The following is a 14,281-nucleotide window of genomic DNA, read 5'->3' as shown; positions in this document are numbered from 1 at the left end:
AGAATTGCTGTGTTAATTCTGTTTAACTTCTTGAGGAAGTGTTAAACTGTTTTCCATAGCAGCTGCACCATTTTATATTCCCACCACCAATGAATGAGGGTTTCAGTTTCTCCAGATTCTTGCCAACACTTGATGTTTTTCACTTTGTTTTGTTTCATTTGCAATTATAGCCATCCTAGTGGGTGTGAAGTGGTATCTCACTGCAGTTTTAATTTGCATTTCTCTAGTGACTAATGATGTTAAGCACCTTTTCATGTGCTTATTGGTCTCTGTAAATCTTCTTTAGAAAAATTCTTCTGAGTATTCCAAACTGTGGGATGATCACTGTGTGGTGTGAGGGCTAACTCACATTTATTGAGTGCTAGATGAATACTGGGAATTCAGCCGTTGAAGACTTAGCTGTATGGGAACTGATTTATGGGAACTGAGCTGGTCTTGGAAACACATAATTTACACATAAAATAAACACAAATTTAATTGCCATTTGTTTTACCGCAGCCCCCTTGCCATGGGCTAGAAAGTTAGGGTGAGCAAAGTCCCCCTTCCCATCCACGTCCCTATCCTGGCGCTCTCCGTGGTGCTGAAACTTCTCTTTGGCCAGAGTCCCTTTTCCCAAGCCTGGGGTCCTAAGACTTGCTGCCCACCTTTTTAAAGCAATTTTAAACAGGTGAAGGCTGAGGTAGCAATGGTATAGAAGGGGAACAAGAGCAGATAGAGCCAGATCGAGGCTACTGGAAAGGAGTAGCTATGGAGGGCTTACCAGGGAGGCAAAAGGGAGGTTTTTATTTTGACATCATTTTTTGGAACACAGTTACCAAGGAATAAAACTCCAAGGAAACCACAGGAAAAAAATATTGTAAAATATAAAGAGTAAACCATGCAAATATGTGTAAACAAGATTGGATGGTTCAGGCAATTAGAACATTCATCCAGAAACAGTGGGTTGAGATTGTCCAAATCCATTGATTGAGCTATACCAACTGATACTAGTTTTTTATTTATCTTTTAAAAATCTAAATGAAGAAGTATTGTGATTTTTATTGTTACCAAATAAAATAGAGAATTGTATTTCACAATACATATAGTTCACCTCATGCACTTAAAAAATTCCTTGGCCTTACAAAACAGCCCATGAATTTATCTTCTTGAGAGAAGATTTCCTGATCTCAGAGCACTTAAAAAAAATTGTTCTCAGAGCACTTAAAAAAATTGTTTTAGTTGTGAAAAGTAACATATATTCAAAAAGTTTAAACCATGGATGTACAGTTGCATTTTTTTTTTTTTTTTCTGTATGCGGGCCTCTCACTGTTGTGGCCTCTCCCGTTGCGAAGCACAGGCTCTGGATGCGCAGGCTCAGCGGCCATGGCTCACGGGCCCAGCCGCTCTGCGGCATGTGGGATCTTTGCGGACCTGGCACGAACCCGTGTCCCCTGCATCGGCAGGCAGAATCTCAACCACCGCACCACCAGGGAAGCCCCTACAATTGCATTTTTAATTATAAAGTTGACACCAATTTAAGGATCATCTTCTTTGTCTGATATTGATTTAGCTATTCAGATATGTTTTGGTTCATGTTTGCATGATACATTTTTTCATTGTAAGTGGTGTGAGGTTCAACAACTTGTCTTTTACCTTGGAGGGCATATATTGATATTCTCTAGTCCTCTGAATGTCCAGGAGATCCACTGAGGTGATGGGACCCTGAATTCTTGTGAAGTTTGTCTCTTACCCTCTAGTTCCATATGTCTTCCTAAGGCATCTTCACAACTTGCCACTTTCTGCTCATCAGATCTAATCAGCATAATGTTGTCAATACAGTGGACTCTGTAGAATGTCAAGATAAATGAGTTCTCTGTGAACTATCTTATGACAGCAATGAGATGTGATGTAACCCCGAGGGAACACTGTGGCTCTATACTCTTGGCTCTGCCAAGCAAAAGCAAACTACCTCTGGCAGTCCTTGAAAAATGGTACGGAGAAAAAAACATTAGCCACGTTATAGCTGTATACCAATTGTGAGGGGCTGTGTTGATTTCTTTGTGTAAACATACTCATCTGGGACAGTAGCTGCAATTAGACTCACCACCTGATTAAGTGAATGACGGTCCATAGTCATTCTCCAAGATCCACCTGACTTCTGGTGAGTTAAATGGAGTTAATAGGTATCACCATCACTCCTGCTTCGTTAAAGCCTTTCATGGCAGCATTAATCTCTACATTTCCCCCCAGCAACGTCGTTTGTTTCTGGTTTACTATCTCAATGGGAAGAAGACATTCCAGGAACTTGTATTTGGCTGTTCAATGAAATGCCCTCCCAAATGCAATTCAATGAACAAAGCATAGTCTTTTTAATAAATAGTGCCGAAACCACTAGATATCCAAATGCAAAATGAGAGTAATAATATAAAGTTAGACATTTACCTCACACTGTGCACAGAAAATGAACTCCAAATGCAAAATGAACCTAATTATAAGAGCTAAAACCATACACATAGAGAAGAAAACTTAGAGGAAAACTTTTGTAACCGTGGGCTAAATGAACATTTCTTTGATATGTTTTAAATTTAAGTTGGATTTTATCAAAATTAAATGCTTTTGATCTTCAAAAGACATTATGAGGAAAATGAAAAGACAAAACATGTACTGGGAGAAAATACATATTTGCAAATCATACGTCTGATAAAGGACTTGTATCCAGATTACGTACAGAATTCTTAAAGCTCAATAATAAGAAGACAACCCAATTTTTAAAAAGAGGGGAAGAGGGGCTTCCCTGATGGCGCAGTGGTTGAGAGTCCACCAGCCGATGCAGGGGACACAGGTTCGTGCCCCGGTCCGGGAAGATCCCATATGCCACGGAGCGGCTGGGCCTGTGAGCCATGGCCGCTGAGCCTGCGTGTCCGGAGCCTGTGCTCCGCAACAGGAGAGGCCGCAACAGTGAGAGGCCCGTGTACCGCAAAAAAAAAAAAAAGACTCAAGTATCACAAGGATGTGGGTAACTCAAACTCTCACACATTGCTGGTGGGAGTGTAAATGGATACAGTCACCATGTCAGTGCTTACCAAAATTCATCATGTACAAAAATGTTCATGGCAGCTTTATTCATAATAGCCCCTGTTATGGACTGAATGTTTGTGTCCCTGCCCCATCGAATTCATATGTTGCAATCCTAACCCCCAACGTGACAGTATTAGGAAGTGGGGACTTCGGGAGGTAATTCACTAGATAAATGGGATAGTACCCTTATAAAAGAGACCCCGGAGAGCTCTCTCATCCTTCTTTCTGCCATGTGAAGGTACAAGATGTCTGCACTCTGCAGCCCAGAAGAGGGTTCTCACCAGAACCCAACCCCAATTTGAAACTTCCAGTCTAAAGAACTGTGAGAAATAAATTTCTGTTTTTAAACCACCCAGGCTATGGTACTTTGTTACAGCAGCCTGAACTAAGACAGCCCCAAATCAGAACAATGGAAATGCTCATCAACAGTAGAAGAGATAGTAAATAGTGGTATATTAATACTGCAGAATACTATACGGCAGCAATGAGGGCAAACTATGGATAGACTAAAGAAACCAAACAAAAAAAACAAAACAACAAAAAAAGATGAAACTCAGGCATACAGATGAGGGAAAGAAGACAGACACAAAAGAGTATGCACTATGTGATTCTATTTATAGGAAGTTTGAGAACAGGAAAAATCAATACTTGGTTATAGAACTTAAAATAATGGTTACCATGATGTGGCGCTGTTGATGGGGAAGGAGCATGAGGGACCCCTCTGTGAGGCTAGCAAAGTTTTATAGCTTAATGTGGGTGGTAATTAAAGGATGTGTATATACATATGTAAAATTTTGTTGATCTGTACCGTTAACATGTATGCATTTTGCTGTCATATGTGTGTGTGTGTGTGTGTGTGTGTGTGTGTGTGTGTATATATATATATATTATACCTCAAAATAGATTTTCTTGGAAAAAATTCAGGCTTTGGACTTCTGCTTCTGAGTAGGGTGGAGTTATTTGTGATGGATCAATGCTCTCACTGAGAACAAATAGAAAAGCTAGATATAATACAGAAATAATTTGTTTAACGCCATCAGAGAGCTGCTAAAGCAGAGAGGGGCTAAAATTCTGCAGAGGGAGCATCATAGAGAAATGAACTGAAAATCTGCTGTTGCTTTTCTTCCCCCGGGGACATGTGCTCATTCTAAGCATGTCCTTTGTCTAAGCATGGACGAAAGGCTGGGAATTTGAGCTTCATCTGAATAGAGGTCACTGTTGGTCATAAAAAATGCCCTGCTGGGCTTCCCTGGTGGCACAGTGGTTGGGAGTCCGCCTGCCGATGCAGGGGACACGGGTTCGTGCTCCGGTCCGGGAGGATCCCACATGCCACGGAGCGGCTGGACCCGTGAGCCATGGCCGCTGGGCCTGCGCGTCCGGAGCCTGTGCTCCGCAACGGGAGAGGCCACAACAGCGAGACGTCTGCGTACTGCAAAAAAAAAATGCCCTGCTGTCACAATATGAATGAACCTCAAAAACGTGCTAAGTGAAGAAGGCCAGATGCAAAAGACAACATGTTGTACGGTTTCCTTATATAAAATGCCCAGACAGATCAGTGGTTGACTGTGGCTGGGTTTGGATTGCAAACAGGCACAAGAGCACTTTGTCAAGTATAAACAGGGCATTTGGTGGTCTTGGTGGTGGTGTTGGGGCGGTGCAGAGGGTGAAGAAATAAACCTGGGCACTCGAAGGGTCTCAAATGTACAGCTGATTTCTCCTCCAGACATTTTTCAGAATTGTGAGACTCTATAGTCTGAGAGGCACTAGCTAAGCTGAAAATTCTGAAAAGTAAGAGTTTCCCACAGTATTTTACTTTCTTTTAGTGGATCATAGAGACAAACGTGAAAGATAAAGCAATAAATCTTTGAGAAGAAAACATCGAAGAGTATCTTCATGATCCTGGGGTAGCAAACATTTCCTAAATAAGACCCCAAAGCATTAACTATAACGTAAAAATCTGGTATATCACACTACATTAAAATTAAGAATATCTGTCTGTAGTCAAAAGACAACGCTAAGAGAATGAAGAGGCAATCCACAATGAAGGAGAACATATTCATGTGTATCTATTTGCAAAGACATGTAACCAGAATGTATAAAGAACCCCTAAAGATCACTCAGAAAAATTAAAACAACCCCATAAAACAAGCCAAAGACTTAAAAGGCCATTTCACAAAGAGGATATCAAAATGTCTAATAAATATATGAAAGATTAAGTTAAACTTAATCAGGCAAATATAATTAAAATCACCATATGATACAGTACAAACTTGCCAGAATGGCTAAAATGAAAAAGCAGACAATACCAAGTGTTGACAAGGATGTGAAGCAACTAGAACTATCATACACTGATTGTGGGAGTGAAATTTGGTTCAAGAACTTTGGAAAACTGTTAGGCGGTTTCTATTAAAGCTAATCACATGCCTGCCCTATGACCCACCAATTTCACTCCTAGGAATATACCTTACAGAAATACATACATTCACCAAAATACACGAACAAAAATATTTACGGCAACACTCTTTGTATAAGCCAGAAACTGGAGACCACCCAAATGTTACTATCCATCAACATAGTAGAATGGATAAATGAGGTATGTGATTTATCTATAGCTATCTATATCCATCCATATCTGTCTATCTATCTATCTAAAGAAATATACCAAAATGAAAATAATGATTATCTCTGGATAGTAAGAAGGGGAATTTTCCACTTTCCTTCTTATAGCTACTTTCTAAATATTTTATGAAGAATAAAATTACTGGACTTCCCTGGTGGCACAGTGGTTAAGAAGCTGCCTGCCAATGCAGGAGACACGGGTTGGAGCCCTGGTCTGGGAAGATCCCACATGCCGTGGAGCAGCTAAGCCCATGCACCACAACTACTGAGTCTGCGCTCTAGAGCCTGAGAGCCACAACTGCTGAGCCCTCGTGCCACAACTACTGAAGCCCACACACCTAGAGCCTGTGCTCCGCAACAAGAGAAGCCACTGCAATGAGAAGCCCGCACACCACAACAAAGAGTAGCCCCCGCTCACTGCAACTAGAGAAAGCCCACGTGCAGCAACAAAGACCCAATGCAGCCAAAAATAAATAAATAAAATAAATTTATTAAAAAAATATATAAAATTACTTTTATAATCAGAAAGAGTCATGAAAATAAAGAACACTCAAATTTATTGAGTTCCTATTATTTGCTAATAACTTTTCCATGCATAATCTCCTTTAATCTCAACAACCACCCCAGGAGGAAGGTATAGGAGAGAGATCAAGAATAAAGGCTTTGCAACAGTAATGAAATGACAATGCTGGTAAGATAATGATAACAGCTAACGTGTCTGAATTATGTATTTAATCTTTGCAGTATTCTACAAGTCAGGTATTATTTCAGCCCCATTTTACAGATGAGGAAACTGAAAGTTAACCTGTCCAAAGTCCAATTCCACTTTTGAGCACTGCCAGTCTGACCCTAGTCTGTATTACTGTACACCTCCCCTACTGCCCTCCAGACCTAGGTTCATGTTTGATTTTGCTACCTACCTGTTGTGTAACGTGGGCAAGTTATTTAACCTATGGGAGCCTTAGTTTTCTTATCTGAAAAAAGGGTTGATAACAGGACCTACCTCACAGGGTTGTAAAGGTAAAGGAGATAACTTGGTGAAGCGATAGAGTTGGGAACCAAGTCCACATCTTCTGATGTCAGAGCTCCTACTTTCCCCAAGGTGTTTAAGCCCTCCATAAGGCAGCACAAAGAGGAGCCTCCTGAACAGCTGCTTGGAGATCCGAAGCTCCTGGAGCAGCTGCAGGTACTCATGGGAGCCTTTTCAGGCCACTGAAGTGATGGCACTCAATCAGATTGTTGTGCTAACACCAAGTCTGAGAACATAAACTTTTCACTCATTTTCTCCCACAAATATATACTGAGTGCATACAAGCCTGTCCTGAGTATCCCAGAAGAGGATGGGTAACTCTGATTGGAAGGGAGAGGAGGGGAGAAAGGCAAAGATCTTTTGAAGGTGACTCTTGGAGATGCTGTATTCCAAACCCCTTCCTCTCCCTTAATCCAGTATCTCTTGGTCTCTTGGTCTTATCAGTCTCTTGATCGCACTGATTCTACATCATTCAATGTCTCTGACCCATCCCTCCTATCCAGGTACACAGTGCCAATTGGTGGTGGTGCTGGTGGTTGTTCAGCCCTCACTCTTACCCAGACCACCACAGTTGCATCCTACCTGCTCACGTCTCTTGTCACATCACCACCCTCATATACTTCCCTGAAGCCTGAGCCATCTTTCTAAAAATGCGAAGTTGACTATGCTCTTCCTGTATTTAAAATGTATCATTGCCCTGCCCCCTCCCGCAGTGGTATAGTTTACACAACCCTTCACACTTTGGTCCCTGCTTAGATTTCCAGTCCAACCCCCCCACCCAACCTCCCCATTGTTGCCTCCATCCCCAGCACTTTACTCTTTCACAGTTCAAAGCACTGTAGTTCTCCCTGTATCCCCTAACACTGCTTGAGTCCAATGGGAAATCTCCTATGCAGTCTTCAAAACCCATTCATGGGTGGCCTCATCTGTGAAGCCTTAGCAGATTTCCCTCCTCTGAGCTAACCTGGTGCCTTGTCTACCCTCTGTATGATCACACTCTAGAATCACCATCATTTGGGGCCATGTCTCTCCCTCTACAACTCCCAATGACAGGGACAGGGGCTAATTTCACCTCTGCATCCCCTAGATCATAGGGTCTTGGTGGTCAGGGGGAATGTGGGTGTCAAACAAGGTGGAAGGGTAAGATGAGAGCAGCATCTTCTGGGTCCAAAAGGGCTGATAGCTCCATCCCTTCTTAACTGCCTCCCTACTCCACCCCTGCCAGAGCCCCCAGATTCCTTCTCCATCTCAGAGGGCCCTTTACCTCTGCAAGTTTCCCAGATTGCAGGGTTCATTCCCTGACGGTGCACACGCTGTGAAGCACTTAGCAGTGTCCTTAAGGCCGAAGTTGTCAAATCGGATTGCATTGATGAGTCCTTTGCAGGGTTGTCTTGACTGCTCATGCGTGGTTGCGGAATTCTTCTGATCTAAGAGAGGGATGCAAAGTGTGAATGGGCTGCATGGGAAGGCAGCGGGTAGGGGAGCTCAGGCTCCAGAGTCTGGTGGTGTGGACTACAACCCCAGTTCCATCCCTCTACGCTAACTGTGTGAACCTGAGCTGGACTCATACCCATCTCATTCTTTATATACTTGCATACTATCTCAGTATACGGGTGTTGTTATGCTTTTTCAATTGGTCCCCTGTTGGTGAACACTTAGGGTGTTTTTGTTTTGTTTCGTTTACTATTTTGAATAACGCTACTTACATCTTTGTCAGCTTATGTTAAGAATTCATAGAAAACATTCCTATCCTTGAATTTCTGTATCAAAATGTATGAACTGGGCTTCCCTGGTGGCGCAGTGGTTGAGAGTCCGCCTGCCGATGCAGGGGACACGGGTTCGTGCCCCGGTCCGGGAAGATCCCACATGCCGCGGAACGGCTGGGCCCGTGAGCCATGGCCGCTGTGCCTGCGCATCCGGAGCCTGTGCTCCGCAACGGGAGAGGCCACAACAGTGAGAGGCCCCCGGACCGCAAAAAAAAAAAAAAAAAAAAAGTATGAACTTCTAAAAATTGCTAAGTATTATCGAATTTCCTTCTTAAAATGGCTACACCTATTTACACTCGCACCAAAAGTGGGTAAGAGTGACTATTTACCCACATGTTCACAGTCCTAGACTTTACCAAACTTTCAAATCTTTGCCAGTTTGAGGGGTAAAATGGAATTTCATTTTAATTTAAGAAGGAGTTTGAGCATCTATTTGTATGTCTTTTTCCATGGACGGCTTTCTTGTACCCTTTATGGGGGCAGTGGGGCTGGGTCTTGACAATCTGCACCTTTACGTTTCTGACTGGCCCACCAGGAACTGGGGGTGAAATGGGCAGGGAGACATTTACTTTTCATTTTTTCACACCCTTCTCCAATGTTTGATTTTTTTAAAAAAATTATGCACAATATTACTTTCACATTAAATGAAACTAGTTAAATTTTAAGACAAAAATAAAATACACGGTAAAGATAATGGCAGACCAAAGTTAGGGTAAACGTAGGTAAAAAAATAACATTTTCAAGTGGATCTTATAATTAGCCCTATATGTGACAATGTTTGAAGTAGCTTGTAAAGGAACTTCAGTTTTCTGTTAGACTGTAAAGATATTCATGACATGTTTAATGGGAAAAATCACATGAGGGATGAGCATGTGCATAATAACATCCATGTTTGCTTTTTAAACAAAGGAGGGAGACAGAAAGAAGAGGGAAGGAAGGAGAAAGAGAAAAAGAGAAAAAGAGGGAAGAAGAGCAGAGAGGGGGAGGAAACTGTCAGCTCCGGGGAAGGCACCATCCTCTTTGTAATCCCAGCCCTCTGTATGCCTGAGGGGTCACACATGGGTGCTGGGTGCAGGGGGCAACTCGGTGGGTGTTAACAGAGCCTCCCTCCTGGCCTGCCATGAAATTTCACAAGGGCCGTTGGGCTTGTGAAGTTCTTGGCAAGTACCTGGTGCAGAGAAGATTATGAAACTTAGTTTTTGCAATTATTTTTGGAAGACGTTAGAAGAAGCATTTAGCCCAGACAGGGAGAGCCTGAACCAGGCCTGTGTGCGAGAGGTCCTCCAGACCCACCCTACTCTTCTCCATCCCGCTGTGCCCCAGAGGTTGGCCTCCAAGGACCACCTCAATCTGGGTTCATATGGGGGGGGCGAGGAGGTCAGAGGTCAGGGCAGTACTCGCCCCTCCCTAAGGCTCCCCACCAGTGGCCTGCTTCCCTCTGCCAACAGCCACAGCTTCTTGTCCCTTGTGCCAGCCCTGACACGTCCTTGGTAAAGTATCCCTTTATTAAAGAGTGTGTCTGCTTCCCTCTGGGCCCCCACCATGCCCTGGACTCTTTTGAAGCATCCCATCACTCTGCTAGACTGTGAGTCCCTTGAGGGCAGGGACCACATGGTATATAAGCACAGGGCCTGACACTGAGTAGAGGGCTCCACCAGCGCTTCTGGAATGAATGAATGAAAGAGAAAATGAACACATGGCAACTGCCCCAAAATGTCCACAAAAGAAGGAGCCTCGGGCTTCCCTAGTGGCGCAGTGGTTGAGAATCTGCCTGCCAATGCAGGGGACACGGGTTCAAGCCCTGGCCTGGGAAGATCCCACGTGCCGCAGAGCAGCTAAGCCCGTGCACCACAACTACTGAGCCTGCGCTCTAGAGCCTGCGAGCCACAACTACTGAGCCCACGTGCCACAACTACTGAAACCTGCACACCTAGAGCCGGTGCTCCGCAATGAGAAGCCACTGCAAAGAAGAGCAGCCCGCTCACCACAACTAAAGAAAAGCCCACGCTCAGCAACAAAGACCCAATGCAGCCAAAAATTAATTAATTAATGAATTAAAAAAAAAAAAGGACCCCTCCCTCTAGACATAAACCTCTCAGGGCTCCTCACACTGTTTAAACAGCTGAACCAGAGCACCCATCACCTTAGGGTAAACTCCATCACTCGGGGGAGGCTTCAAGGCCCGACCAGAAAATTACATCGTTCGTGAGGGGCCCAGGGTCCTTATGAGATCGAGCAAGAGCCACTCACTAGTGGTTATGAAGTTAATTAATCCATCAGGTGTTGCCGCCATCCCGCTGGGACGGCCCGGCCATTTTTCACACTTTTTGGAGCCACAGACTAAACTTTGCTTTTCGCTGAATCTCCCAACATTTGAAGAGACGAGGGTTTTTTTAAGCCCCAAAAAGAGGTCGGTCCGTACACGCAAAGCCGTGTGACCGCATGCTGGACACACACAGGGGTGGGGGACAGGCATGCAGGCCACTCACTGAACCAAGAGCGAAACAGCAGGAGCAGGCAAGGCTCGGAGATGGGTGCACGGGGAGAACGCAGCTTCCTCTGCCCGAGGGCATCCCTGCAGACGGCACAGAGCGCCAGGGAGAGCTGGCCAGGTGGGCCAGGAGTGGAACGGCAAGGGCCAGGCCTGGCGCCCTCGAGCTGCCTCTGGAGAACCACCGCCTGGCTGTGGGCAAGGCCGAGAGCGAAGGGTCAGGGAGGGCCTTGTTCTCGGCTTGGGTGACTGAGCACCAGGGGACCGCTGAGGAGACAAGGAGGGGAGCCGGCGTGACGGGGAACGGGGTGGGCGGGGTGCGGGGAGGGCCGTGCAGGCCCGGCCTGGCCTCAGCCTTGAGGGTCCCAGCCGCCTTCCCCTGGAGCTCAGAGGCCAGCTGGAGAAGAATTTGTCCTGGGCCCACCCGTGTCCCAGAGCCAGGCCTGTCGGGAAGCCGCAGCCTGAGGGACGAAGTGTGGGCGCACCCCCGATGCTCTCCCATCTCCAGGGCGCTGTGGGGAAGCAAAGGGGACCTGAGACCAGTGCTGACAAAATTTTATCGGGAGAGCAGGACTGACCCCGACGACAGAGGAGGTGCTGCGGCCGTCAGCTGGGCTCCTCGGAGGACCTGCTCCAGACATGCCCTCCCTGTCCCCGACCCTGGGTCTCCCAGGCTTGGCCGGAGGGCGTAAGGGGCTGGCTGCTCACCTGAGGCCAGGTGCAGGAGGAGCAGGACTCCCAGGGCCCCGCGGGTCACCATCCCTGGCCAGCCTGGTCCACGCCTGCCGGAGGCCCGCAGCTGCACGTCCCGCAGCTCCCAGGCTCTAATGAGCCGGCCCCACCCCGCGCCGTGGCCGCAGCGTTGCCGCTTCCTGTGGCCCCGCCCACGCCCTTCCTGCTGCATGGCACCATCGGTTGGGTTGTGAAAGGTGAGTGTGTGCAACCGGGCAGTGTTCCTAGTCTCACCCCGCCCCATGACCACCTGCAGAGTGGGCCCGACTCGGCAGGAGCTGCTGAACCCACCCAGGGGTGCTGCTCCCAAGGCCTCGTCTGGATGGGTGCTGCGGGGCTGGTGTTCAGCGGCCACAGAGGCCTCTGCACCCAAGCAGGCCCCTGGGGAGTGACGGCGAGCCCAGGCTTTGGAGTCAGGAACTCTTACCTCAGATCCTCCTTTCACAAGCTGGGGGCCTCTCTGAGCCTCAGTTTCCTCCTCTGTAAAGCGCATATAGCAGTGCGGCTGCCCCCTAGGGCTGTGTTGGGGTTTGAGGAGACCGGTGGGCGCAGGGCCTGGCTATAGGGATGCGGATGAAGATGTGGAGAGTGTTCGCACTCCCTCATTCATGCCTGTGATTTGAACAAGACCAGGCTCAAGCCAACGCCTGCTGGGGTCCTGGAAGGAGAGGAGTCGTCTGGCCTGGAGGCCCCGCCCCCCCACCCAGCAGACTGAATAACAGGAGGGGCAGGATGGCGGGGCGCGGGGGGGGGGGGGGGGGGGCTGGAGCGTGGGCCCTGGGGGTTGGTCGGGCCTGGGCTGACATCTGTCCTGGCCACTTCCTGGCAGCCCATTTGCGTGAGCCGGCCTCTGCTAAGGAGGCAAGTTTCTCAGGAGGCATGGGGAGAACTCATGAGATGATGCCTGTGGAATTGCTCAGTCAGTGAGCGTGGCCATTATTATCACTATCATGATTATCAGTACTGTGAAATTAGCATCACCATCACCAGCGGGTCACGGGTGGCCCAGATGGGAAGCGGGGCAGCAAACACACATGGGGTGCAGTATGTAGGCAGGGGAAGGGCTGACCACCAAGGCCCCCACTGTGGTGGCCCCAAGGAAGCCATGTGGATGAGGCCAGGGCCCTTGGCCGGCTGCTTCGAGATCAGAAGGTGAAGGGCGCTCTGCCAAGGAAGTACATCATCACCGACATCCGCTCTCGGGGCCACACGGTCAGAGCTGGCCCTGCTCCACCCTGGGGTCTAATGGGGACCCGCCCAGCCCTGCCTGGCCTCTATTTCCCCTTCCTCCCACACAGTGTCCAGACAGGACTCAGTTTCCTGCTAAGCCCTCTGGGCCTGGGGAGGGTCAGGGCCACTCATGGGGCCTGGGTGGCAGGTGGGAATGTGACATGGGCCCCAGGCACTTCCTCTGCAGGGATGGCTGGGAGGGTGAATGCCCCTCCTCCCACCCAGCCGCACGTCCCGGCAAGGGGAGAGGGTGGACGGCTTTGTGAACTGTGACCTGCTAGGCCCACCACTGGAGACCCACCCGGCCCCTGGGCCCTCCAGAGGGGCTCATGGATGCCTGTTTGTAATGAAGAGGCTGGAGACCTGCAGACCAGGACCCAGATCGTGTGCAGCACACCTGGGAAGACAGAACCGGGGACTTGGCAAAGTGACAAGGGAGGGTCCGGCAGAGCCAGAGGGAGGGTCACCTCTCCTGGGCCCCACGGGGGCTGGGGATTGGCCTGGGGCCACTTGGAGCCCTGGGACCGCTAAATTCCAGGGGAAACCTTCCCCTTCTGCCACCTCCCACCCCCAGCTTGTCCATACGGCTCCAGGTGGGCACCTGTCTCCAGGTGCGAGGCCTCCAGTACTCTGGCCAGGCCTGGCCAGCACTCACACCCTGGCCACTCTAATCCATTTCCCACTCCAAAGGGGAAACAAACCTGGCTACGTCCTGGTGGGAAGAGTGGTCCTATTGTCCAAAGTCCCACAGCCCAGAGAAGCGCATGATAAGAACCATCAGTGTCAAGGAGCACCACGGAGCTGTCAGGTGGCCCGTGCAGGGCGGGTCACAAGAGGATGGGACCCGACCCAGCACCCCAGCCCCACTACCTGAGCTGCCCTCGGAAACAGAAAGTAGGTGTCAAGAGAGTTCTTTGAAGTGGGAGAATTTGAGGGGAGTCCCACCTGCCCGGGGGAGGGGGCTGGGTCCCTTCCTTCCCTGAGGATGGGGTAGGTATCCCCTCAGGTCTAGCCAAGTGATGGGGGTCTGAGAGACCCGAGAGAAGTCTCTGAGAGCGGAGCTGGCTCTGATCCCACCCAGCTGCTCAACCGGGACACTGTGGGGAAGGTTTGTCCTCAGAGGTTGGGGCATAAGAGGAGTCCACCACCTGGAGAAGGTGGAGGCAGAGGCCAATGGAAGCAGCAGGAGGAGGGGTTGGAAGAGAGGCAGGGGGCAGGGGGTTCCCATGTGCCAAGGTCCCTGCAGGTCCCCAAAGATCCCACATTCACGCTCATCCCACCACTGCCAGCCCACTCCTAGCCACCAAGGCACCTCACACCCCTCCCGTCCAACTGCAGAGAGTTGCCTCTTTCCCC

General features: G+C 48.5%; 1 protein-coding gene across 6 annotated transcripts in view; it reads right to left on the bottom strand.

Moving 5' to 3' along the window:
* Window positions 1-12,097, bottom strand: part of ADGRG3 (adhesion G protein-coupled receptor G3) — a 31,495-nt gene extending 19,398 nt beyond the window's left edge. For 3 of the 6 annotated variants that reach the window (XM_067720400.1, XM_067720401.1, XM_067720398.1), the window contains exons 1-2: window positions 11,672-12,097; window positions 7,971-8,133 (exon numbers count right to left, since the gene is read on the bottom strand). In XM_067720400.1, coding sequence (XP_067576501.1) covers window positions 7,971-8,133; window positions 11,672-11,939 — 431 coding nt within the window. In that variant the 5' untranslated portion in view covers window positions 11,940-12,097. The remainder of the gene's footprint in view (window positions 1-7,970; window positions 8,134-11,671) is intronic. The other 3 variants (XM_067720396.1, XM_067720399.1, XM_067720397.1) reach the window with 3 other exon arrangements.
* Between the last annotated feature and the right edge of the window lie 2,184 nt (window positions 12,098-14,281).

Source organism: Pseudorca crassidens, chromosome 20 (genome assembly GCF_039906515.1).
Source record: "Pseudorca crassidens isolate mPseCra1 chromosome 20, mPseCra1.hap1, whole genome shotgun sequence".
Lineage (NCBI taxonomy): Eukaryota > Metazoa > Chordata > Mammalia > Artiodactyla > Delphinidae > Pseudorca > Pseudorca crassidens.
The sequence above is the reverse complement of the archived record's forward strand: the minus strand, read 5'-3'. Positions and strand labels throughout refer to the sequence as shown.